At 31.0% G+C, this 26,749-nt stretch overlaps 1 protein-coding gene across 1 annotated transcript; it reads left to right on the top strand.

Annotated features, from left to right (window-relative positions):
- Positions 1-491: 491 nt before the first annotated feature.
- LOC129228346 (zinc finger-containing ubiquitin peptidase 1-like) lies at positions 492-26,253 on the top strand. Its single transcript, XM_054863024.1, has 8 exons — positions 492-1,296; positions 1,471-1,539; positions 5,413-5,679; positions 12,756-12,944; positions 15,361-15,529; positions 18,799-18,926; positions 23,322-23,545; positions 26,145-26,253. Exons 1-8 carry the CDS (start codon positions 492-494, stop codon positions 26,187-26,189), a joined length of 1,896 nt encoding a protein of 631 aa, XP_054718999.1. The 3' UTR covers positions 26,190-26,253.
- Positions 26,254-26,749: the final 496 nt, after the last annotated feature.

Raw genomic sequence — 26,749 nt, 5'->3', positions numbered from 1 at the left:
CTACAAGAAATAATAAGAATGATTAAAGTGTAAAAAAATGAGATAAAATAAATTAGAATACGATAAAAATGCTTCAGAACTTCGCTATTAGACATTTAAAAGCTGATTTTGTTAACATTGAAATATTTTCCCTCCCTTTATTTATTCTAAGCTGTGTAATATTGTGATTGAATTAAGGTTATGCGGTTACAGTTTGCACATCAGCTGTAAGGACTGACACCGGCAGGGACTTTCTTGCTCCGGTTCGAATTTCGTCGATTATTGATTAATTTCATTTCTTTTAAATGGTGAGAAAAGTTTTATGAAATGTTTGAAGCAATAGGTCATATAATTAACAATCGTTTTTCCCTTAAATACTGCGTTGTAGGTTTTGTTTCTTGCTTAGTACGAATGAAGTGCTTGGTCATTCTGATTGTTTAAAATTATTTTTTAAGAAAAACACTGACATAGATGTGCGATTATATCAATACACCGTGAAAAGTTCGGAGGTAATGGCAGCTAAGCATCCTGATCATGTGTATTGCTGCGACATTTGTGGAAAAGAAGAGTTTTCTGAAGAAGAAATACGCTCTCACACGTTAGTTGCCCATATTGAAGGAGCTATATCCTGCCCATTTTGTGATCTCGGTGACATATCTGCAGATGAAATGATATATCATGTCAATTCTACCCATTTGGAATTTTTAAGTCCTACAGAAGATAATGTTCAATTTATTGAATCCTCTAGTGGATCTTCGGACGATGCTTACATTTGTAGCAACGGATTGCCTGATAACAACTTCACATCTGCTCCTGAGGGCTCTCCTCAGCGAGCAAACCTCTCTCTGAATTTAAATCCAAATAAAATTAAAAAAATAGTTAGTCCTCGTGCTTCTTCTGACCTATGTGTTTGCCCCTTGTGTGATTATTCCAACAAATCACCAACAAAACTTCAAGAACATGTTAATAGGCAGCACTTTGATCTTACGAGTCCGTCTTTTCCCGAGTTTCTCAACAATGATGGTGGCTGTAGCCCATATCTCTGTCCTCTGTGTGATAGGAACTTTGAATCCAGTCGTGACGTTGAATTACACGTGAATGTTGATCACAATGATGTGCTGAGTCCAGTGAAATCGACTCAAGCCACCCCTGGAGATGAGAACTCCAATGACTGTTGTCCTGTCTGTGGCTGTTCCAATTTCATGTGCAGTTTGGATTTAGCATCTCACATAGAAGAACACTTTAGTCCTAAATCACCTAATGGGGTGGTTTGCTCCCCAAGAACCCCTTTTGCAATCACTCCTCTTGTGAGTGATGGTAAGTCATCTGCTAACTATTTAATTTTTAAATATTAGCATAGCTTATTGATAGATAGGATTAAGCTTAAATCTAAGACAATTCATATTTTTTTGTGGATCAAAACTTAAAATCTTGAATCACGTTTTGAGTAGTAATGAGAAATTTAATGATATTTTTTAATTATGATTTCAGTAACACTTCTTCAGGGTAGTCAAATGAATCCAGTATTGGAAAAATTGTGGTTAAAGTCTGGAAAAAGGGGTAAGTATTATATATTTGTTCGACATTGTTTGTCTTTGCTTCTACAGTGAAAGTCTACCTAATGAACCGTTTTTGAGGTTATGTGTTGTTTGTGGGAGGGAGGGGTATATGCTTACATTTCTCAAAGGGTGGAAAGTTTTCATGAGGGGAATATGTCCCCAAATCCTACTTTTGGATATATATATCTCTGAGGGGGGGGGGGGGGGTAATAAGTTTTTTTCCTGCCAGATACAAATATCGGGCTGTGCATTTACTTTCAGTTTTTTTTTCTACTCCCGCTGAGGATACATTAAAAAATTTTTGCACATCCTTTCTGAAAAACACATTAAATGAATTTAAATATAATTTTAGAAAACTATAGGGGCATTCCAAGGTATTTGTGACATAGGGGTGTCCGTAACAAAACTTGTTAAAAGGTTAAAATTTTTATATATATTAAAAAAGCACATTCCAAAGGACACGCATGTCATATTTTTTTCTTCATTTACTTCATATTATTCATGTAATCGCAATCAAAACATCAAAAATACAACTTTTAACGTTACGGACTCTACATTGAATTTTTCTTCAGTAGTGACTTGAACCGAATTTCAAGCCAAAACTGGTGCTTGGGACAAATAAAGTAAAGGATTATCTCTAATACATATAATAATTTTAATCAAAAAGTGGATTCGTTTAAAAATTATAATTTGTGAAAATGGTGATTGTAGAGTCCGTAACAATAATTAGAAGAAAAGTTTTGTTAAAATTTTTATTTATGCATTTTATATCACTAAATTGAATATTTTCTAACTTCACCTATGGTGTTACAATATTCTAAAATAAGTTTCATGATTATTTAAATTCGGTATTTTTAATTAATTTTCTAAATTTGGTTACGGACTCTACAAAACGTTACGGACTCTACATTTGGCAACCGTTTCAACACAGTTCTTTCTTTACCAAAATGTTTGAACAGCCTGCACAAGGAAAAAAAAAAGTAGCCCTTTAAAGTAAATTACAACTTATACTTTAAAAAAAAACTTTGACTTTCAGAAGAATTTTGACTGAACAAGTAAGTGTATAAGGGGAGTCAGGGCACATTGGTCTGGCTCTCTACTTTTCTTCTTCTTTTTTTTATCTCATCATAAATTTCAATTCATAGTTTTATCTTCTACCATGAGTTAAATATTTCTCACCACCCCAGAAAATTTTCAATTCATTACCTTTTTCCCCCATTAATACTTTAAGAGAACTTTGTGAAGTGAACCAACCTGCCACAGTCCTGGAGTCCTCACATTACAAAACCAACTTCTATTACAATTTTAATGTTAAATATTATCCAACATTTGTACCAAACAAATGTTTTATGATTAGAATCAAAAACCAAAGTTTAAAGATCAATATAATTAAAATTGACCAACATCTACTGTTACACTTTTTTAACAATCAGCACAATTTGTGTTTTTAGCAACTTTACTATTGCTAATACTGGAGTATTGCTTTTTTAATTGTTCTAAATGTTTTTGTGTGTTTTCTAAAAGTGAAGCAACATACCCCAGGTACTTGGTCTAAAAAAAGTTGTCCTGATTTTTTCCCTACAACAAAAAATAAACTGCTAATACTTAAGAACTAAAAAAACTTATTTTAAGAGAGGAATTCAATTTATTGTTTCATTCTTCATGAAAACCATTTAAAAAATAAAGTTGCTTAGTTATGAGAGTTAATCAATTAAAAGTAGCAAAATAACAGTTTCTGAAATTTGTTCAAAATAACTGTACAATATGATTTCATTATAGGAATTGTAGAATTATAGGCGCTACTTTTTGTTGGTCATAAATTAAAAAAAAAGGTATTAAAATTATCAAGGCCAGTCTAACAAGTCCCAATTTACCCTATTATCTTATGGGATGTTGACTGATCTGGTGATCCCGAATTTCAGTATATTTCCAGTGTGACATTTGAAAAATTTCCAGTATAAAATACGAGTATATATTGTACAAAAAAAAAAGAAAGAAAAAAATCACTTTCACGTTCAAATAAAGGAACAAAGTAAGGCATGTCAGATGCCATTTAGTACATTAATATTAAGGCCATTAAACAAAAATATAAGATCTTTCGTGCCATACATGACTGAGACTTGACATTTAATTAATTAAACGCAATTATTTAATGAAGCAAAAAATGTTGCCTTTTTAAATTGAATTAACAGAAAATTTAACTTAACTTTAAAAACGCAATTTAAAAAGTATTGACTTAAAAACATCTTCTTCCTAACATGTCCCCCCCCTTCCCCCCCAAAAAAAGTTATCTAGAAATTTCAACTTACTAAAGGTGGTCCGGTATTGATCACTTCAGATAACCAAAGTTCTACTATAAAAGTTGAATTGTAAGTGAAATTTGCATTAAAACCTATCTTTTCTAATATCAAATTCAAGACTGAAGAAATAAACATATCACTTGGTCTGTTCCAACAAGAGGCCACCTTAAATCTGGTACCCCCCCCTCCCCCTAGAGCTTGGGTGCACCTCCCCTAAAAATCCCACAGACCCCCCTCCCCCATAACATCAAAAACCTCTCCCCAAAAATGAGAAAAATACCCCTCAAAACACCCCCTAAAAAAACTTCAATGGCACAGTCTGTGGCATGCCCCCCCCCCTCCCAGGTGGGCACCTTTCACATATATGATGAAGAAATAGTCATAACAGTTTATTCTATCATTGTAAGTATTGAACAATGAGTAGTATTGTTGTTGTTTACACTCTATAAACAATAATTCAAACAATACTCGAACGTGACAAATATGTAGAGTCCGTAACATGTTCATAATCCTGCAGTTCTTCAGTAAATAATTCCGTAAAAAATATTTTTTACCTTTTTAAAAAATATTTTGGTGCTAAAATGTATTATAGATAAACTGAGACATAGTGGAAAACCTTCATTAGGTAAGAGTAGTTATTACTTTCACAGAAAATTTGAAGATAGTTTAAGCAAAAATTTCCATGTCTTTTTAGTGTAGAGTCCGTAACATGCTATATATCTTCCTATATCTTTAGAAATTCAACACAAATCTAAACTTTTTTCAATGTTATGACATAACTACACACAGGACTAATCATTTACAAAAAGTTTAATTTTACTATTTGCACTAATCATGAGAAGGAGGCTAAAACATCCTTATGAAGTGTAGAGTCCGTAACAGCCAAATACCTTGGAATGCCCCTATATTTAAATGTATTGAGTACTTGAATAATGCTGCATATGAAATGAAATATGTAACATTTTGTTTTTATTAAATTGCACAAAATCTTTTTTGAAGGAAACTAAACTTAAGGCATAAAATATGTGCTTGATTAAACCTTCCCCGAAATGAAAATCCAGCTATGACCAGGGCTGCCAAGAGTTTATGTCAGCCTAATCAGAAACTTGGGGCCCTGCTAAGAATCGGAAAGTGAGTATTAATGGAGAGAAGTATTCCAATGACCAAACTGACAAGAGACCTACTTTAGCCATGACTATTTTACTGACAATGTATAATAGTCTGTTTATTTTCACCAAAAAAAAAACCTGATTGCTGACTATTTTTTCTTTTTAATTGTTATTATTCAGTAGTTTTATAAAATCATGATCTTTTACTTTGAGTCTAAATTATTCTTAGATTCACATGGTGTATAAAATAAATAGCTTTGTTATAAAGTAAAATGTTTTTTTTTTATTTTTTAAGTTTCATATATTTATGAAGAAAATTAAAGAGGATTTTTTTTCCTCTTGAATCAAGGAAAGCTTTGAAAACTTGTATCATTTGGAATGTTTTCAAAGCCTAAACTCAATAATGCTGTGCCTGCTTAAGTAATTTGTTTACTCCCTTTTGTAATTGAACTTTTTTTTTTCTAGAAGAGGGCAATGCAGACCACCTTCTTGCTTTAGAGATGGAGCGTCGAGAGCGTGAAGAGCAGCGACTGAGAGAGCAGCGCGAGTTTCGCATCTTGCAGGCTCAATATGGCATGGACAATCAAGGAAATTTTAGGGAACAATCCATCACTAATATGCAGCGTGCTGTTTATGCTGGGGAATTGAGCGTTGCAGACTTTTATAATAGGCAGGTTGAGCTATTTGTTGCCGAGCGAGATGGAGTTGATGATGGCCATTCCTGTACAAAAGGTAAGTTTTATACCTCTTGCATGAGTTTCTATAAATTTATTGTTTATTTGAATTATATTTAACTGTTCAGTAAAAAATGCTAATTGGATAGTTGGATGGCAACTCTCCTACTCATTCCCAAATTTTTAGTTTAGCTTTAAAAAACAGTTAAATCAGATTTAGGTGCAGATTGCTAAATTTTTTCTCACATGGGCGTGATAATTTTAAGTATATATGATAAAATATTTTAACTGATAATGTAAATTGGTACAACTTGTACAATTTATTTAATCACAGCCCCTGTCATGGCAAGGGCATAAAGAAAGAAGAGATAATAATTACAGCCTGAAAAAGGTTCTGAACTGGACACTTATAGGGACTATGCCCCAAGAGTGCATACTCAACATCATACCCTAGCCATAATGAAAATTAAGTAATTTGAAAAACATGTCCACCAAGTGGGTTGTCTGGCTTTGCATAGTTGGTCAGGTTGTCTTGTACATTGCATTTAATCATAGCCCCTATCTTGGCAAGGGCATCTAGAAAGAAGACAGCCTGAAGAAGATTCTCAACTGGACATCGATGGGGACTAAACCCTAAAGACGCATACTCAACCTCATAGCCATAATTAAAATTCATAATTTGAAAAACAAGTCCACCCAACAGATTGTCTCTACTTGTCTTGCTTTGCAGGGTTGTCTGGTTTGTGTGCTCTGCATCACACTCGAACCCTACCATTAATACTTATCAACTTAAATCTTTAATCACGTGTTCAAGCCGAGATTTTTCAGGTGTCCGTATCTGGACCAATATGATCATGGGTCTAGGAAAGATGTTGTGCTATTAGTGAAGGTACTGTAGTCAGTTTTCTGCTGCCACAATCCATTAAAACTACATTGCCACATCGCCCTGAAATACACAATTATGGATTGCAATACCAGACCAAAAAGGCAATACCAGTATTCGGTATTTTTTTAACTTGATACCAGAATACTGGTATTAGATATTTCCAAAAAAAAAAAAACATTCAAAAAGATAATGTTTTTAGCCATATTTTAATATTTTGTGCAAAAAGTGCATTATTTACTTATTGTGAACAAATATAAAATGAAGGAACAAATATCATAATCAAAAATCAATATGGCAAGAATCATAATGCATCTATTCAATTGTCACAAAGCCTGGAACTTCTTTTAGTGAAAAAAATTTCCTGCAGTTGAAAATATTCTTTCTGAATTTACGCAGGCCAATGGTACTATTAATAATGCGCGATGCACCTCCCTCCTGTAGTTGCCTGGAAATCCTTCATCTTCAAATAATTTGGTCTTTAACTTGGTTTTCAAAAAAAAAAAAAAAATCATTTTTGTGAGTGTTGGTGTTTCTTTTGTATTGTAGATAGTTTTTTAATTATTATTTATAGCTGAACAGTTACTATTATACATAAAGTAACTCTTCGTGCGACAATTCTTTTCAAGTATTAACATCATCTTCAACAATTTCTTCTTAGTATAAGTTTGTCTCTGCTTTTTAGTAACCCATTGGTTTGAAATTTATGATGAATTTGATCTCGTTAGTTTTTTTCCCCCGTTTTCATTTCCTTATTGAAATTTTTTACATTTATGTAATTTTCTGAAAATATGTTCCAACTGTTTATGCCTTACCTCTTTGCAAATGATTTAAATATTATCCTGCTTGGTGTAAAGCTGAATAGCGAGACAGAACAGCATGCTATTAATGGTGACAACAAATAACTGTTTATTCTGGGTTATTCTCTAGAAAATGTAACTTTTGAACACAAATATTTTTCAATTTCGAAAAGGTTTTTTTTTTTTTTAAATCTTGCATGAAAGTATTACCTACTAGAAGTAACCATAAACAATGGCCCAGCTAAGTTCCAATTATTTCACTCATGAATAAAGAATAATAATAAATTCCTGTTCATAGAAACAAAAAAAAAGAAAAAACCTTTTAATGTTCAAAAATCAAGGCCAATTTAATATCAAAGTAGTAATTTTGTTAATTGTGTAATCAATGAGATATTTCAATGAGAAGTGGGAATCTAATATTAATTTTTCAGGGATTTTTTTTTTCTCTTCATTGCTTCATCCTGCACATGTTAAGTATATGAAAACATGTTCACTTCTTTTTTTACATTAATTTACATCCCTGAAATTCAAGTTCATGCAGGTAAGAATTCACATTAACCGCACTTGGTTTTTAAAACAAAATCCATCTTCTTGTTTTTCGACAAAAATTTCACAACTTCTTTATGGCTGGAAAATAAACAAGAGGGGCTCCCTTGTGTCATGGAAAAAAAAATGTGATGTCATTACTACCACATGTTAATGAGAAATGTCATTTTGTATTTAGATAACGGAGGTGAGAATTTGTTGTGTGACATGATTTCTTATCCTACTAAAATAAATTAAAACACAATATGAAAAAATTAAATATACTGAAAGAATAAGTATTTGAGACCTTGTGAAAGGAATAATAAATAAATAAGTATATACTTTTAATTTAAGAATTTGTTAAGCAACATAAACAGTCACACCAGGTGTGTGACATGACACGGAGGTGAGAATTCACATCTTGTGAACCAAAGATATATTAAAATAAAAATCATTACAAAAAATTGTTGGCAGGTTCAAATAGATATATTTTTGATGAAATTAAAAAGCATTGTTAAATGAATTGTTCCTTAACGTTTTTGCAGCAAAAAAGTGTGACTGAAAAGTTACACTTTTTAAAGAATGACCCTTATACAAACAGGAAAGAGTTGTTCTTAAAATTCAGTACAGTTGATATAAATATTTTTTAAAAAAATATCATAAAGAATTGCTGCAATTGATGGTTAGAGTAAATTGTTCCTAGCAAAAACACTTTCGTAATTCCACTTAAAATTAGTTTTCACTTGAGGACAAGTCAAGGAAATGAAAAAAATAAAAACATGGTTCTCATAAACTCACAAAAGTGCAATTTATCCACTATTTTTATTCATTGATATTCTATTAATTCGTGCTTTTGTGAAGCCAAATTTGTACAATAGATAGATTTTGGAATTCTATCATCAAAAAATAAATTTAAAATTATTTTTTAATTATATTTAAAATAACAGTAGATATCTAATAAGTTAAATTAAAAACTATGTAATTAAAAACTTTATAATTTTTAGCTAATACCAAAAATACCATTATTCTACCCCTTCAAATACCAGTATTTCGAAATTACAAAATAGCTCCAAATACCGGTATTCGGTATACTGGTATTGCAATCCCTATTCACAATGAAGGGGTCCTTGCCTCGGGGGGGCAAATTCACCCTATTTCTGTGTGTGTGTGTGTTTTTTTTTTTTTTTTGAAACTAGGAAAAACTTATAGGACGATAAGTAAAGACGGCAGTTTCAATTTTTTGCCCTTGTTCGGAAAAGTTGTAGATAAGGCATCATCAGGGGCCGACTGGGTCCCTCGAGAGGGTGCTAACCTTGGGGGGGGGGGGGGAGGTGTAAAAAATGGCACAAAGAGGAAAAAGAGGTGCAAAAAGGGAAAAAATAGGTGTAAGAAAAAAGGTGCAGAAAAAAAAGCAAGGTAGGGGAAATTCAAAGCTTGGGGAAATCCAACTACTAAAAAAAAAGGGGGGGGGGTCAAGCTTGAATGCACATAGGCGGGAGGCGGCATTGGCCCGTAGGCTGATGGGTTGGCAGGCCAGTCCGCCCCTGGGCATCATACACATATAATCCACAGTGATTCCTGGAGACATTTCAACGTATGTCTGTTAACCCTAACAAATCTATGTACTCCTAGTTGTTTTCAGTCTTTAAGTGCAAGCAGCAGGCAACTGCGTCATCCATGGTGAAAGGTTATGCTTGAAATTAGATATTCTTGGCATAATTTTGACACTGTGGGTCTTGGAGTATTGAATTCCTTAACAATGCTGAAATGGAATTTTCCCATGTTTCTAGCTCCAACTACTATTCTATGTTCAAAGTCAATTAAATATTGTTGTGCTGCTTTAATCATGTCAGAAGAAACCTTTTCACATGACACATTTAAATACAAATAACAGCTCTGTTGTTGCACTTCCTATTTATACATTTTGTTTACATTACTACTGTTATGTGTATATTTGCTACTGCTGTCCCGTGACTTTTATCACCTTAGTGTAAATATTATGTATTGTATCTTTTAATTCCGTCTGTGATTTTCTATTTGTAGAAATCAGGGTTGGCAAGTTTTTGCCGGGGGCGGAAAAAACCAGTTTTTACCGCCTGGCAAAAATAGGTTTTTGCCAGTTTTTGCCAAAGTCCCAAAAATAGATTTTGTGTTAACGACTTACGGACAGTTTTTTTCCTTTTATATAAAAGTAAATGCATGAGAAGATTTTGGTAAAATTTTAATTTAATTCTTTCTATAGTTTAAAAAAAAATAAGGTTTAACTTACTTTTAAAGTTATGGAGCATTTTTACTTCTAAATTTTTAAACATTAACATAAAATTTCAGTTTGTAACATCTAAGACAAATAATTAACTTACAATGAAAATATAATTAGCTTGTTTATTATAGCATTTTTTACAGAATACTAAATGTCTATATAAAGTATGCTTAATCAAGAAACAACTATAAAATAAAAGAAATAAAAGTAATTAAAAAGCAAAATACACATTTCTTTAGATTGAAATATCACTTAAATCATCATAGTCTATACCATCTTCATCAAAACCTATTTGTTTTTTAAGCATGGCATAGCAATACTCTAGTTTCGTGAGAGAAGCAACTGACAAATGGTTTCGTATTTTTGATTGTATAAAAGGAAAATTTGAGAAATATCTCTCTATTGCAGCAGAACTTGCAGGACACATTTAAAGAGTTCCGACTAGTGTGCAGAAATCTTTATTTACTGTACTGCATGTAAATGCATTATTTCTTTAGTGAGGAAAAGTTAATATTTTTATATATTCAAGTAAATATTCTGTTATTAATTAAATAGCTTAAAAATCTTAGTGGGATGAAAAAAAAAGCGATTAGTTAAATATATGTATATATATATATATATATATATATATATATATATATATATATATATATATATATATATATATATATATATATATATATATATATATAATTAGAATTCAATCTTTTTATTAATTTACTAAGCTTAAGCAGGGGTCTGGCCAGAGCAAATTTGGGTCCGTTAACGGACCCTTCACAAAAATCCGATCAACCAAAACGGACCTTTCACAAAAATCCGATCAACCAAAACGGACCCTTCACAAAATTCTGGTAAACAAAAACGGATCTTTCACAAATTGTTTATTGAAAGAGCAAATCTCAAATTAAAATAATACAGCATATTTAAAGTTAAATTAGAGGAATCAACTTATACAAAATCAGCTAATTTTGCAAAAGGAAAAAAAAAATCGGCACTCTTGTGATGCTCCTGCAAGCCATAAATAATTACTACCGCCAAATAAATATAATGCCTGTTGTTGGTTTCTTTGAAAGGAATTAGCAGCTGAAAGTCAGTTTGGTTTATAATTTTGCTTGTTTGTTTTATGCAGTGGTGTTGTTGTAAACTTCTTTGGAAAAGCGTCAACATTCTCTGAATAGGCGTAGTAAGCACTTTTCTCCCCACTCATGATTTAATCATCAATAATATACAGCGAAATGAATTTAGAACTGCAAAGGATAGTATGGGTGGGGCGGATGTGATCGCTTCAGATAGGGTTACAAAATTTAAACTTATCGCCAATTAGTGTCTGTTGGTGTGATGTTAAACTGTTATTTTGGGAGAAAGTTATATGGGTTTGGTTTTTCGATACTAAAAAGGATAATTAACTGTAAATAAACTTTTATTTACCGTTATTTTCTTCTATAGATGTCTACATTTTAAAAAACGCAATCTTTTTACATCCGATATGAGAATCATATTTTATTCTTTTTTTCAAGCTAACTTCGCTTTATTAGGATGCAAATAAATGAAAAGTCTCTTTATTTTTGTAACAAAGCTTATTTCAAGTTTTTAAAGGGGAATTCCATTTTCTTTTATGAGTCAATAATTCAAATGCTGAATCGATGGTTTATTTTTTATTTTATTTATTTATTTATTTATTTTTGCTTCAACTGTGTCCAAATATTAATGATATGTTTATCATAGGACTCTAAAATGCAATTCAAAAGTAATTTTATCAAAAATATTTATTTTACAAGCCGTTTTTATACTTTTGATTCCTTCACTTTGAGGATTGCAATCTCTTTGCATCCGCTGTGAAAATCTGATTTTTCGAATTTTCGATGTTTAGTACGCTTAGTTAAGAGGTAAACACATAAAATATTTTTTTATTTTTGTGAAAATCACGGAGTTTATAAGGTTTGAACGAAACTTAAACAGTGTCTTGGGTTAAAAAGTTAAATGCTGAACCCCTGCCTAATTTTTTTTCTTACAGTTATTTTAAATACTATACAAAAAACATTTCTAGTATAATTTAACATGATGTAGAATGGTAGATAAATATTGATACTTGAGGGGTGCCCATCTCCCAGGGAGCGATGCCTCCCACCTCTCTTCAAATACTAGAAAAACACTCAACTTTAAGTGTCAATGATGCAGTTTCCATCATCTCAAGAGTCTAAACTTTCGTTTTTACAAGAAAAAAAAAATTTAATTATTTGATTTTTCACAAAAATAATTGATTTTTCACAAAATTATTTTATTTTTCACAAAAAACGGACCCTGTGAAAAATCCTGGACAGACCCCTGTTAAGTAAACATTCTGAAAAAATTGTTTAGCAAACATTTAAAATCTTAAGTTTTGCAATCCCAACATTTCTTTTTTATTTATTTTTCACCTTATAAATTAGAAGTAACATGGTGAGACATAATTAAAATATTAAAGTGCATTATTTATATTATATTGTCACTATTTCTTAAATTACAATATAATGCTACTTTATTTGCAATTAGGTTTTTGCCGTTTTTTCCATTTTTGCCGGTTTTTTCCATTTTTGCCATGGTTTTTTCCACTGTAAAAAACCCAACCCTGGTAGAAATAAATTAAAAAAAATATAAAGTTCTCATAGTATGTTGATTCTTTCTAGGTCTTATTCCTAAAATTAGAGCTTTTAGTATGGCTACTCCAAATGTTGAGCACACTTGGCTGTGCAGTGCTGTTGATCACTATGGTTCAACATATGGAGATAAAGGTTGGGGCTGTGGATACAGAAATATTCAAATGATGCTTTCATCTTTAGTTCATAATACTAAATATAGTACTAGACTTTTTAATGGTAAGTGAATTCATTTCTTTAGTTCTGTTTGTATGAGTATTGTCACCTTTATTAAGTTTCAGTTTTATAGAGGCAATTCTCCATTTTATTGCTACAGGAAAGGCACTGAGAAGAAAAATGCATCAGACATCCAGATATTGTGTAAGAGACATTTGTCTCAAACGTCGACCTATTACAACAATTCTAGTTTGTGATTTCAATGTGAAATATTTTTAATATTTATTTACATGTACATACTCAATGTGATTTCACCTATCCACATTGAGTACAAGGTTGCCACTCACCTGGAAAATATGGAAAACCCGGAATTGTGTCAGGAAAAATAAAAATCACCTAAAATGGTCAGGGAGTTGTCAAGAAAAGTCACAAATGTTGAAATTTCTGGAAATGTCAGGGACTTCCTTCTCAATTTTTGCATCTGATGAGATGTGGTAAATGCCGCATTTCAGACAAGCGAATTTTCCTGTTAGTTGAGAGGAAGAAAATCCAAGCCCAAAATTGCATAGTGTGTTTGAGATTTCAGTCCTTATGCTTCCTTCAAAATTTTCCATTATTTCAATGGTTGGAAGTTATTTTAATTAATTCTGGATTAGAATGATTTTATTTATTTATTTATTTATTTTTTTTTTTTTTTTTTTGCAAACTTTAACTGTTGTTGAGTTAATTAGCAATGAAATATTTTTTGTAAAATACTAAACTGTAAAAAAATGAGTTTTAAATTTTTTAGTTCTTCATTTGCTTTTAAAGTTAAGGATATGTAAAAGAATCTTTTTAAAATGAAAATTATTGTCCATTTTAGAAGAATAGTGTAATAATTTTCTATGATATTCTTATGCATTAAGAATATAAATTTTAAATTGAATCATCATTGCAGAGAATATTTAGCATACATTTTTATTTTTGAAACAGAATGAACTGTGATTTTTATGGATCCTTGCTTGCCAAAGAAAGATGTTACGATTTTATCCCTTTATCACAACGGTGATAATTTTTTCACATGTTTATGTTCGAGTTGAGAAAAGTGGTGATGTAGATGTTTTGGAAACATCGATTGTTGTTTTTGTTAAAACATTGATGTTTTAATTTTGAAAATTTTTTTTTTAAACACCAATGTTTTTTTAAAAGATGTTACACCACTAGTTGAGAGTTTAGTATCAACAACTGCATGTTAGTCAAAAATTTGAAAGAAAAGTCTTGTAACAATATGAACTGATAGAATGCTGTTATTCATGCACAAGGAGGGAGGGGGACTTAAATCAAATGAGATTTCTTACAATATGCTCAGTTATGCTAGAATGGTCCCTAGCACATATCATATTGCAATAGGAAAATGTTGCAAAGTAAGAAAAAGAATTAAAAGAAAAGTACTAAGAAAAAGTTTTGAGTAAAATAAAATTTTTGTATTGAAAGGGAAGCAAACTTTTGTGCAACACAATCGCAGAGATTTGAAAATAGAAGTATTAATTGGAAATATGTTTTTTCAAAGTATTTGTAATTAAATTTTAAGTTTGTCTTAACTTAGCCCAAATTTTGATAACAATTATTGATAATGTTTTAAAGCATTATTTGGTTAATAAAGTAGGTTTATTTACAGTAAAAATTGTATTGGTATTAAATAACATAAGTTGACATTCATTATAATGGAATTTTTTTCTAAAATCAACTGGAAAGCCTGGAAATGTCAGGGAATTTCACTCTTGAACTTCTGTGGCAACTCTGTGAGTAGATATTGTATTAGAAACGTATTGATGATTTATTTTTGCATTATATTAGTCCTGTTGGTTCTCTACTCCATCACTTTTTAGATGCAGCAAAAAAATCATTCTTAAGTTGACTGTGTCCTTCAACAGAATTTTTGAAAAAAAATCAAGCAAAAGTATTTCCTTCTACATTTGAGGCAGTGAGAAGCAAAGGGGTGTAAGTGGCAAAATTAAAAATTTGGAGACAACCAGTACAAATGGTCGAGGAACTTCTCCTCTGTCTTGGGGCAAGAGATAGTACTAGTAGTCCTGGTAGGTGCTGCTGTACAGCATGATTTAGAAGAAAAAAAATCAATGAAAGCATACCCAGGACGTTATCTTTAAACGTGTTTTACTCAAAACTTGAAAATGTCCACTAACATCCCTTTGCTTCTCACTGCCTCATTTGTCAAGTTTTGGATGGTCAAAATAATTTTTTGCCTGTTGGTATGCTTGGAACTTATATGAAGTAGAATATTTTGAGGATATGCAATCCACCAAATATTTTATGCAACAATCAATAAAAAGCAAAACTTTTCCCTTTTCTTTTCATATTTTTGAATTAATATTTTTAAAAAATGTAAGCCAGTCAATAAAATTGCTGATATCCTTTGCTCTTTATTCTTACCATAATAATCACGGAGGTTCTTGGTGCTAATTATTTTCTTTTAATGTAGGTAGATTCGCTATTCCATCAATATCCAAGCTTCAAGAGCTTATTGAGACTGCTTGGAGGCAGGGCTTTGATCCTGCTGGATGTGAGCAGTTAGGTGGTCGTTTGATAAATACCAGAAAATGGATTGGAGCAACTGAAGTCGTAACCTTCCTATCTTCTTTTCGAATCAGGTAAATTTTGCCTTTCAAGACATTCATGTCTTTTGAGAAATTCTGTCATTTTAACCTCGGATCAGAACCTGGAAATCAGGGAAATATCGGTTAATTTCGAAATAATAACAAAAGTTCAGGAAAAGTTGATTAATTTTTTTTTTTGCTTTGAAAATATTAAAGTGCCATAATTCCCTCCACAGTATTCACCAATTATCTGTTAAAGAAGTAAAATTAATGACTGCAGATTATACCATTGCGGCATATTTGTGCTAGTTTTTTCTTCATGGTCAAAGTACTGAACTTTAAATTTAAACCAGGATTCAATTCCTTATACTGCTTCTATGCCTGTAGGGTTGTTCATCTTAAAAAGCTTGAATTTTCCTTTCATGTGTTCCATGCTACGAAAAATTAACAACCCTACATACAAAGAAGAAGCCGTCATTTCTGTCTTAGCGCCCTTGCCTTTACTCATTGTCTTAAAGTAATTAGTGTACTATAATCATGATTTCAAGAAGAAATTCATATTTTTTTAGATTAATTTTGATAAAAATTGAAAAAATATTACATGTTTTAAATTTAGTTGTAAAAATTGATCAATCAAAATCAACTTTGTTTTTTGCCATCGTATTATTCTCTTCTGCGGCAAATTATACAAAGGGTTTTTTTTCCCTTCAGACTTTAGAAATCATTTTAATTAAAAACCAAGCTATACGAAAAATATTTTTAAATTATTATTTTTTTCCTTTTTTTGGCATTTCAAAGTTTGTTACAGACTTGAGAAATCATTTTAATTAAAAACCAAGCTATACGAAAAATATTTTTAAATTATTATTTTTTTCCTTTTTTTGGCATTTCAAAGTTTGTTACAAACATAGTCTAAGATTTTTTTTTTTTTTTTTTTTTTGTACATAATGAAGTCATTTGAAATTGAGTTGTCTTGTGTAGACAAGTGAGAATTTTTATTATTTTTTCATAGTTATAATGCTGTATTCGTTTATTAAAACCTAAGTTCTTGATTTGAGAATAACTCCATTGAATGGGTGTCTAGGTTTAAATTTGTCTTACTTAAATATTTCTATTATTTATAGTTACATTACTTCTACACTTTCATTATTATTTGTTATCCTTGTAGCAATCATTATACAGCTTGAAAATTCTGTTCAAAATTATTTCAATATAAACTTATAGGTTTTATCATGATTAGACATATGTTTTTAAGAGTGATTTTAATAGTTTCTTAGAATTCTTATGCTAAGTGGTTACTGGAAGTTAAGAGTATTTGTTTTAAATTTCCTATAATATTTCCATGTAGATAATTTAATATACTATTTTTTCAGTGAAGTTCACTTGATATGTTTTTTAAAAATTACTACCTAAATACAAAAGCAGCGTCTTTTAAAAATATGTTTTTACTTCACAGCTTAAAACGTATCAAATACTGAATTTTATATAAGCATACAATGATTTTCAAATAGGGCAAAAAGAGAGGAAACCATTATCTTTGGTAATGTAAATCAGGGACATTTTTTTCGCATTTTCTGTTGACACCCTGTTCAAGTACTGTTTGAGAAAAGTGTATAGTTTGTAATTTCTCTAAATATTGTTGTTTTGCAAAATGCTGAGTCACTAATGTTACGACTTTTATAAAATAGCACCATGTACATGATAATTTCTAAATGTAAACAAACCCTTTTAATAATTAGTGCTTCATGCTATTAACAAATGTTCTTCATTGAAGCATTGATTAATTAAAATTAAGTTAAGTCATGCAGTTTGCATGTAGTATGTTTAAATATGATATTCAATGTGCATAGATTGAAAATTTCTCATATAAATAATAGCCGGTGATCGAGTAACCGCCCCTGTTTCAACAATGAAACTCTCGCCACAGCATGACAATATGATAATGTGTTTTGGCAATTTTTAACATGCAGGTAAAGGCTTTATTGTGACAAGGCTGAACTTGATCCGGTAACTTAACTGTTTTACTGGTAAGACTGTGTCATCTTAGGAAGAAAGAAAAGGGGTCTACTATGAACGCTATCTACTGGAGTTACGATTAAAATTTCAACCATGAAAATGTAACCAAACAGGCAATGGCTTTGTAAAATGTAGAAGAGAAGCAATTTTCACCCATCATACCTTGATGGCGACTTTCTAGTATTTAGTAATTGTCACATGCTTCATCAGTAAGCTGTTTATCCTTAGAATTTTAGCTTTCATTAGCAATTATCAATTTGTGTTACCAGTTTGTAGTCCAAGCCTGTTTCTAAGCTTGCTTTGTATTTGTATTGTGTCCATACGTGAAAAATAAGTTCAGTACTTGCTGATGGAGGCTATGCAATGAAAAAATTGTTGATATGCAAATTTGGAAATACTTTCTGAATTACTCTATCTCTTCAGTGATTCCCACCAATCTGCTGGTGATAGATTATGTTTATGATTGGCTTGGAAAAATACAATGTTGGTTGCTAGAAATGTAGATGTTTCATCAAAAAATGTAACAAGCATCGACAAGAGATTACCCAAAATTATTAATTATATTCTTTATGTTTGCATCCATTTCATCCTCATGTTCATCAATAATTTTCAAAAAAATATCTTTGTTTTGTATATCTGTGTCGAAGCATTTAATGTGACTGTTCCATTGAGTTCAATTTCTGTTATTGTAATATGTAATCACGCTCAATAGCTTGTTCACTTTGTTAAATTTTATTACTTTTAAGTTAGTTATAATCTAAAATTAGTTGCATCAATGTGAGATTAACAACATTTTTGGATTTATTAGATTCTAAAGCATACCATCATTCTAAGAGCTAATGTACTATAATTATGTACTAATTTTAATACACCATAACAATAAATCTATGTATCAAACATATGGAAAATAAGTTGATTTTTATTTTGTCCATTTTGTCCAATTTCTTTCGTTGCCCCGGACTTTTTACGCAAAGGTGGACAAAATAGCAACCTTGCCCATAAATGCTGCAACAGTTGCAATTCCCACACTATGTTCCATGTATATTCAAGAATTAGGGTTAAGAGAATAACTTACCATTATTTTTCTTTATCTCTGTTTAAAACAACAAAAAATTGTCATACAAATGAAATAAGGTATAAAACAAAACTATATCACTATAGTTTTAAAAATTTCAAGTCTCTTTTTGAAGAAAAACATAATTTTTTTTAACGTTAAATAATATCTTACTTTATTTAGTGCATAGACTTTTTTTTTCATGTACAATTTCTGTAAATGTTGCAGTTAACACTTGAATATTGTATTTTAGAGGCCAACTTATAGACTGCCACCAACCTACTGGCCCTAATGGAACTCATCCTGAAATGTTCGCCTGGGTAAAAGAATATTTTATGAAAGATGAGGAATTTAAACCACCTGTATATTTACAACATCATGGTACAAATTTTCAAAAACTTTCATGACCTATTATTTATTTAACATATTTTCACTATTATTAGCCTTTGTTCAAAATTTTAATTCTATTTATTTAATTATTTATTATAAGTTTTTCTTTACACCTTAAAAATTATTGAAATATTTTAGAATTGTGTTTTCAGTACCTGAGTAGTGTTTGTTTTATGTTTGAATACTGTATACAAAGGAATAATATAGGATTCGCTACATGGATTTCACATAGAAATCAAATCAAAACCAGCAACGCAAAATCTATTACTATTCCTTCCTGCAAATGAAAGTTGCTGGGCTGCAGCTAAAAACACCATAAAAATACACTGTTCCTATTGGCTCAAATTAGAATATCTAAATGATGTTGTTTCTTGAAAAATCTTTGAAATTATTTCAAATTTCCAATTAAAAAAAATTTTGCTACATCTCAGTGGTATGATTTTTTAGCTTATTATTTTCACAATGAAGCACCATTAACGTTGATTGTATAAATTTTTAAAAAACGTGAAAAGTACTTGAAAATATATATATATATATATATATATATATATATATATATATATAATAATTATAATAAAATTGAAAAATATTGAAAAGCCCACACCAAAAGGCCATTGATGCGCAACGCAGCAAAGCAAAAAAGCCAAGTAAATATATAGCCAAGTTAATATTTGGTATTTGGGTTGCATATTATATATATATATATATATATATATATATATATATATATATATATATATATCGTATTACACCGCATTATCTGGCATGCCGCAAAATTCGAGGGTCACTAGATTTTCAATAACACTTGCCTGGTATTTTCCGGCATGCCGGCAAAATCGAGGTTAAGAAAAAACATAATACTATAAAAAATATATGTTGAGCTTAAAAAAGAATATAAGTTCTATACATATCTTATTAGCATTAATAAACAGTTTAATTTTGTAAAAATCTTTACTAACAATGTCATTTGTTATTTTAACAAGAAAAATATTGCTTTGTAATTTCATAAAAATTAAAACTTAAGTAAGCAAACATTTAAGCAGTAAGTTACTGTCTCTAAACCAGTGCTAAAGAATTTACCATAGCTATTCAATAAATAAAAATTAAACTTACCTCTCTAAAAGGAACCTAAAATAATTTATTTTAAGCAATTATGAACAAATTTCAGTAAAGAGGATTGCTTCTGAATTGATTATTTTATTGACATATAATTAAATCCAGTAATAATGACCTACCATAAATAAAAAGCACATATTATGTGCAATACACTTTTTTTTTTTTTTTTTTTGATAGGAGGTTACTTTCAGGGCTTATTAATTTTTTTCCTTACAGTGGTTTGCTTACAGTGAAATTTTCTGTTTGTTTCACTACTCAGATAAAACTACTACAGAGTAATGCCAAAAAGTAGAAACCTTGATTTAGTAACCACCTCTATTAATGACCCAGATCCCGAAGAGTTCCTATTTTTCCTATATTTTCCTACTTTTTTGAGCTCTCTCCTTATTTTCCTACTTTTTCTTTCTTTAGAATAGCACTTCTAATTTTGCATTGATTCTTATTTATACAATGCCGCGAAAATAATTTTGCATGTTTTAATTTTGAAAAGCAAATGAAACAAGCGGATCCCTGGCTTTTCATTGATTGACTACATTAATTTCTGGAAGGAATGCCACAATGTTTGCGTGTTTAAAAGTTAAATTTTCGTAAGTGACTTTTTTGCCATTGCGGCGTTTATGATCAACTTTTCTTTTTATTGCCCCGACTTCAGTCCTACTGTGTTAAAGATACAATAACGAAATAGATGCTGGCGCATACTGATGCAATTATATATTATTTACCCGTCAATCAGAAGCTTTAATTAAAGTAAACGGCCGACTGTTCAAAAAGTGCGGAAAAAGCCGAATTACCTATTCGCCTATTTAGACAGAAAGGGAATTTAAAACCTTAAAAGGAATGTAAGGAAGCAAAAAATGAAAAACCTGTACGCTGTGCATATTTTATTGATGTTAGTACAAAATAAAAGGGACAGATAACAGAAATTCGCAAAAACAGACCACTTCAAAAATAACCGCGGAAACTAACTTTTTTCATACATTAATATGATTATTGTTCATTCTAAATCGTAAACATGATTATAAAATTTATCAAATTTCATTTTCTTCCTTGCAAAGAGTGTATTGGCAAAAAAAAAAAAACATGGCAAAACCTGAATGAGCTAAATGTTCCCGATTTTTGGAGAAAAATCGGAAATCAATTTAAATGCAAGATTCCATTTTTATTTCTTCACATTTATAAAAGTTGGGGGACTGAGCCACAAGCAAGTATGTGCTGTTTTTTTTTTTCTTTTTTCTTTTTAATGGGTATTTTCTACTCTGATATATCATCAATATCGAGAAGTTGCTCATCATTTTTATGTGCTGCGTTTATGGCAATGCGGCATTTCTGAACATATAAAAATTTTTTTGATGGGCTCTTACTCTTTTTGTGGTGCGGCAATTCTTACCGATGCAGCGTATCTACTGTAAGTTATTGTGCTCAGGGCATCTGATCAAGGGGGGGGGGGGGAGAGAGAAAGAGATCTATGCAGGCATTTGATGCCAGTTGCTTCCCCCTCATTCTCAATTTCGTGAACAATTTCCGAATTAATATTTTTGTTGTATGGTGAGGAGTGAGAGAAACTACGTACCTTCCCTTTTATGCATAGAGAAACATTAGTAACTGATCTTTGTCTTTGAAAAAAATGTTATGTTTATCACAAATGGATTATTCCTTGTTTTTTCCGTGATAAAAATTTTGGAATAAGAAGGAGGTAAAAAATCATCAAACAACAATATTCGTTTTTATTGCTTGGTTAAAATTAAAACTGGCCCGTCATTTTGATTTTTCCCCCGGGGGTGGCCAGCCTAGGATGTATACTGAATGCAAATTTTATCTGAAAGCAACAAAAACCTCACAAACTCGTATAGTTAAGCATTAATTTTCAAAAGCCAGGGAGGGGAGAAATTGACCTCACTAACCCCCATAAATGACATGCCTGAAGCAAAAATTTATGTTGAATGCTAAATACATAACATAATACAAACTCGTTAGTTTACTGTTTACTTATTTCGTTATTTATTTAGTTTAATTATTTTATTATAAATTTTATGTCCCATATTTAACTAAAAATTTATTTTATATAGTTCTGCATTTTCATTCTTTTTCCTTTTTTTTTTTTTAAATTCAAACATCTGCGCCTTTTTATTCAAGAATGCATGTCAGCTGCTGCTTATTTTTAACTAAAACTAATTTAATATTTGCTTTGCTTTTTGTAGCATAGTTTATGATAACAGGAGGTGAAAGTGTTACCTAGTATTTTTAAATGATAAATGATTGCTCTCGAAGCAATGTTTTCGTTTTTGACAAAACAAATCTATAACAAAAATGGTTTTATTGCACCAAAATATGAGTTTTATTATTATTATTACGTTTTTTTTTTTGAGCAATCACGATTGCTTATTGCTTTCATTTGACCGTCCTTGATGTTACGGTTCCTTTTTCAGCTTGGACCAGGGAACCACCACCCGTCGTCCTCCAGGCGCGGCTGTCCCCCGGTCCTGAGCTATCCACTTCTCCTGGTCGGAGGCATCCATGTCCTACGCACACTCACACACATACAAACACACGACTTCACACACATACACTAAGCACACGCCTATGTGCATACACACAGGTCTACGCACACACACAAGCCTACACACACACAACTATGCACATGTAACTACACAGAAGGAGGGGCAGGCTTGGGGGGACAGGAGCCGTTTCTAGAAAGAATAACTCCAATGAGTAGGATCCTGTCGTGATTGCGAAAAACATAATTTGAATTCAAAATTTCAAATTTTTTTTTTTTTTTTGCTATCATTATATTGCATTTTATTCTTTCATACTTATAAATTTTATTACTGTATTGTTGAAAGGTGTTTCTTTGTTTGGATTTTATTTTCATATTTTTGTAATTAATATCTTTGTTTCCACCAGTTTATTTTTCATAATGATGATTGTCAGCTTGTTTCTTTCATTTTGTTTTTAGGACTCGGTCTTTCATCGAATCCCTTTAATACTTCTACGCTAAATTTGTTTCCTCTTGACGTGTGTGTAGTCTTATCTCTTCCTATTTTTTCCTACTTTTTTAAATGATTTTTTTCCTACTTTTTAAATTTTTGATTCCTTATTTCCTACTTTTTCCCCCCCAAAAAATCACTTCGGGGTCTGATGACCAATTTTCCCTGTTGTTGATTTTTTCCACTAGTCAGTGCTAAATAAGAATTTAAAACTTCAGTATCGTAATAAATATTCTTAAGCATTCTTTCATAGGAAAATTGATGATTGTCTATAAATTTTTTATAGGACACAGCAGGTCAATCATTGGTTTAGAAGAATTAAGAGATGGAAGCTTACAACTTCTGGTGTTCGATCCTAGTCATAGTAAATCACAGATGGAACAGTTCAGCACTACAGAATTAAACTCCAATGCCATGCGGCTTATACGACGGCCATTATTAGCATTAAAAGCTAGGCAGTATCAGTTAGTTTTTATCAGTGGTCTTCTAGATTCTGAGGAAGAATATCAGGTGCGTATTTCTAATAATATTTGAAGTATTTTCTACTTTTTTGTTTTATGATTAATGCTTGTTTTAATATTATCTGTAGCATGTTAAAATTGGACAGTTACAATCTACAGTAAGCCAAAATAGTTTAACTATATCATTTTTATACAGTTCATCTTATTGGGCATTTTGTACAGGCTATTCAGACAGAACAACTAAAATTCAAAATAGAAATTATGAACATTCTTTGTTCATATCATCAATTACCAGTAGCACCATTAGCAAGAATCAAAACCCTCCTATATTTTCTATAGTTGATATATTTTTATAAAAAGGTAAAAACCATCCTATAAAATAAATCCTATATTTATAAGAAAGATCCTATATCTTTGGTCCCCCAGGAAATGGATTCCGAATTTCCCAATATTACAATAATCCAGTACTGCCATTGTATTTTATTGTGACTCATAAGGTGTCGTTTCGAAATGTTGACACGTAATTTTATGCATAGCATAAACGTATTGATTATGTACATGTTAATGAAAATATGGTGGATAATCATCAATAAATATTGAGACACAGAAATAACAAAGTAAAGGTGCATATTCTCATATGGAAAGAGACATTTCTATGAACAAAGAAATCGTAATAAAACAAATGATAAGTGAAACACATTTGAACACTATTGTTACTCTTGAAGTAATAAAAAGCACGGAAAAATTTCAATAAAGAGGTGATTTATTATTACAAAGCAGCATACTGCGAAGAAAAAGTAAAACTAAAAGCAGTGAAGATAATAAAATTACACTTGGAAATCTAATTCAGTTCTAAAAAAATCATTTGAAGATGAGCTGAAAGGCTTGAATGTAGTGGTAAACAGTAGTCAATTCGTTGCATCCGGGCCACCTGTGGCCAGCCATATATATTTTAGTGGGCGCAGGAAGCGTTTTCAATCAGCTCAAAATGATGATGTGTAGCGTTGCAGTTGATCTATTAAAATTTGCTGTTAGGTAAATAAATTTACCAAAATCAAATTCTTGTGAATGCTTCTCAATTGTAAAATTGACTAGTCTCTACGGAATATTGCAGCTTTTGTGGAAAGTAGTGGTTACTTTACACAAACGAAGGTTGAAGATTTTTCTTCTTCTTCAGCAGCATTACAGCCTGGTGCAGGTCCAGGCTTTCTCTGTCTGCTTCCTACAAGAGGTACGATTTTCTGCTAGGTTTATCCACTTATTTATTCCCAAGATCTTCAGATCTCTCTTTACGTTGTCCAACCCCACCTTGTAACTTTAGTCTTCCTCTTCTCCTTGTACCCTCAATCTTTGAAAAAGATCGTTTTTAACTGTGTCCAAATCTGACCGACAAAAAATGTGCCCCAGTCTTCTGATTCTGTTGCATTAACTAATCCTTGGAGATTTTTAGCACAGCGAAATTTCAACGTTTGTTTCCTGATGAAGCCAGATAAAAGATACTTTCTTTTTCTTATAGCCATATGCTGCCAACATTAAATTTATTACTTTGGTTATTGTTCATCTAGAAAATTTTTTAGCACAGCTCAAATTGAAATAGATTGTTGACATTTTGCCATAAATAAGAGCATTTGTTGGTTTATTACTTGTTAATTTTCTTATCTCTTAAAAATTATCTGCAAATGCGCTTGCACATAATTTTTTAGGTCCGTTTAATCTGGTCTCCTTGCAGCTCTTTTGATAAAGTTTCTTCAATTTTGCTGAACAATTTCATAAACTCACCATAACGTTTGCTGGGGCATATTAGAGATAGCTTGGAACTCACGCACTCTATATTGTATTACGTTGTCAGTAATTATGCCTGTGTTTGATGAAAAGTGGGCAAATAGCTTTCAATTCTGAGGCTTTTGAAATCAGGGTTACAATCCATATCTTGTGGTAGTGAGACTGCAATTTAACCTGCAATATTTGAGGCTGCAGAATGTTGCTTTAAAGAATATGTAGTTTCATCAACTTTCTTTGACATGCTTACCTCTTATAACATTTCAAGGGTAAAAATGTTAAAAACCTAACCACTCTCAATTGTGAGGACTTTTTACTGGGATTAGGAGTACATCTGTATCAGTTGTCAATATTTGTAACTAATTTTCAAAATTTTCGTTTCAGATTTTTAGATTACAAATTTAACACACCCTTTGTTCCATTTCTTCTAATCAGTCCCCCCCCCCCCCCACCTCTTCTTGTTATTTAACTTTAAAAGCAGGAACTAACCTGTTGGTGGCTTGGTGGTATTAGGAATTCAGTAACAATACTTATTTATATTTCTCCCTTTTTTAATCTCTCAATCTCAAACTTTACAAACAGAAAACAACTTCAATCTATTTATTAAGTGTGAATCATCTCTTATTTGTAGCATGATAAAAAATGCTATCAACGAAAAAAGAAAAGCTTTGTTTGCATTATTCCCACACAGTTATTTATTTTAATGTCTTGCTTTGCATCTTGAACAACTTAGTCATAATTGAAGTTTTACTGCACAGAAAATTAAAACACTTTTTGATTGCCCTGAAAACTCATTTGAATTTTGAAAAAAAAATCAAAATTGAATATTTCTTGCATGTTTTTTTAATAAACAATACATTTAATTTCAGAAGATGAAAATTCTTTGTTCCCAGCGAATACCTCCATCCAATTAAACTACTTGTTCCTATGTTCAAGAACTGTATTTCATGTCCATTCTTCAGCTATGAGTTACATGTGCCAGATGGGAATCAGTTTCTTAATCAAAAGCATTTATGGAAACTCAAGATAAGAGTTGAAACTTTTAGTGGTAATTTATTTCATATTTATAGATAAATCAAACATGAACCTAAGTGCTCCAATTGCAAGTTCAGCGAGGTAACTATTTTCAATGCTAATATGTTGCAATCCATATAATTTGTTGCAAAAGTGAGCTTTAGATCAGTTCACTTAGAATTTATATTAGTCCTTTATTATCAGAAAATTATGTTTTTGTTGCAAAACTTTGTTAAACTAGAATGCTCATTAAACTAGGTGATATAGATGAACATACAATCGACAGATGTCGAACAGATGTTTTCTTTAGCATTAGAAAAATGTTACCTCATTTTCAACTAGCTCTTTATGCTGTATTGTAGATTGAAAATTTTTTGGTAAAAATTGCCATTAGTGCCTGCTCATTATAAAAGAAAAATATGTAAATAATGTTTTATTCATGCTTCTTTTTAAACTGTCT

Source organism: Uloborus diversus, chromosome 8, assembly GCF_026930045.1.
Source record: "Uloborus diversus isolate 005 chromosome 8, Udiv.v.3.1, whole genome shotgun sequence".
Lineage (NCBI taxonomy): Eukaryota > Metazoa > Arthropoda > Arachnida > Araneae > Uloboridae > Uloborus > Uloborus diversus.
Note: the sequence above shows the minus strand (reverse complement) of the source record. Positions and strands in the feature narration are given on the sequence as shown.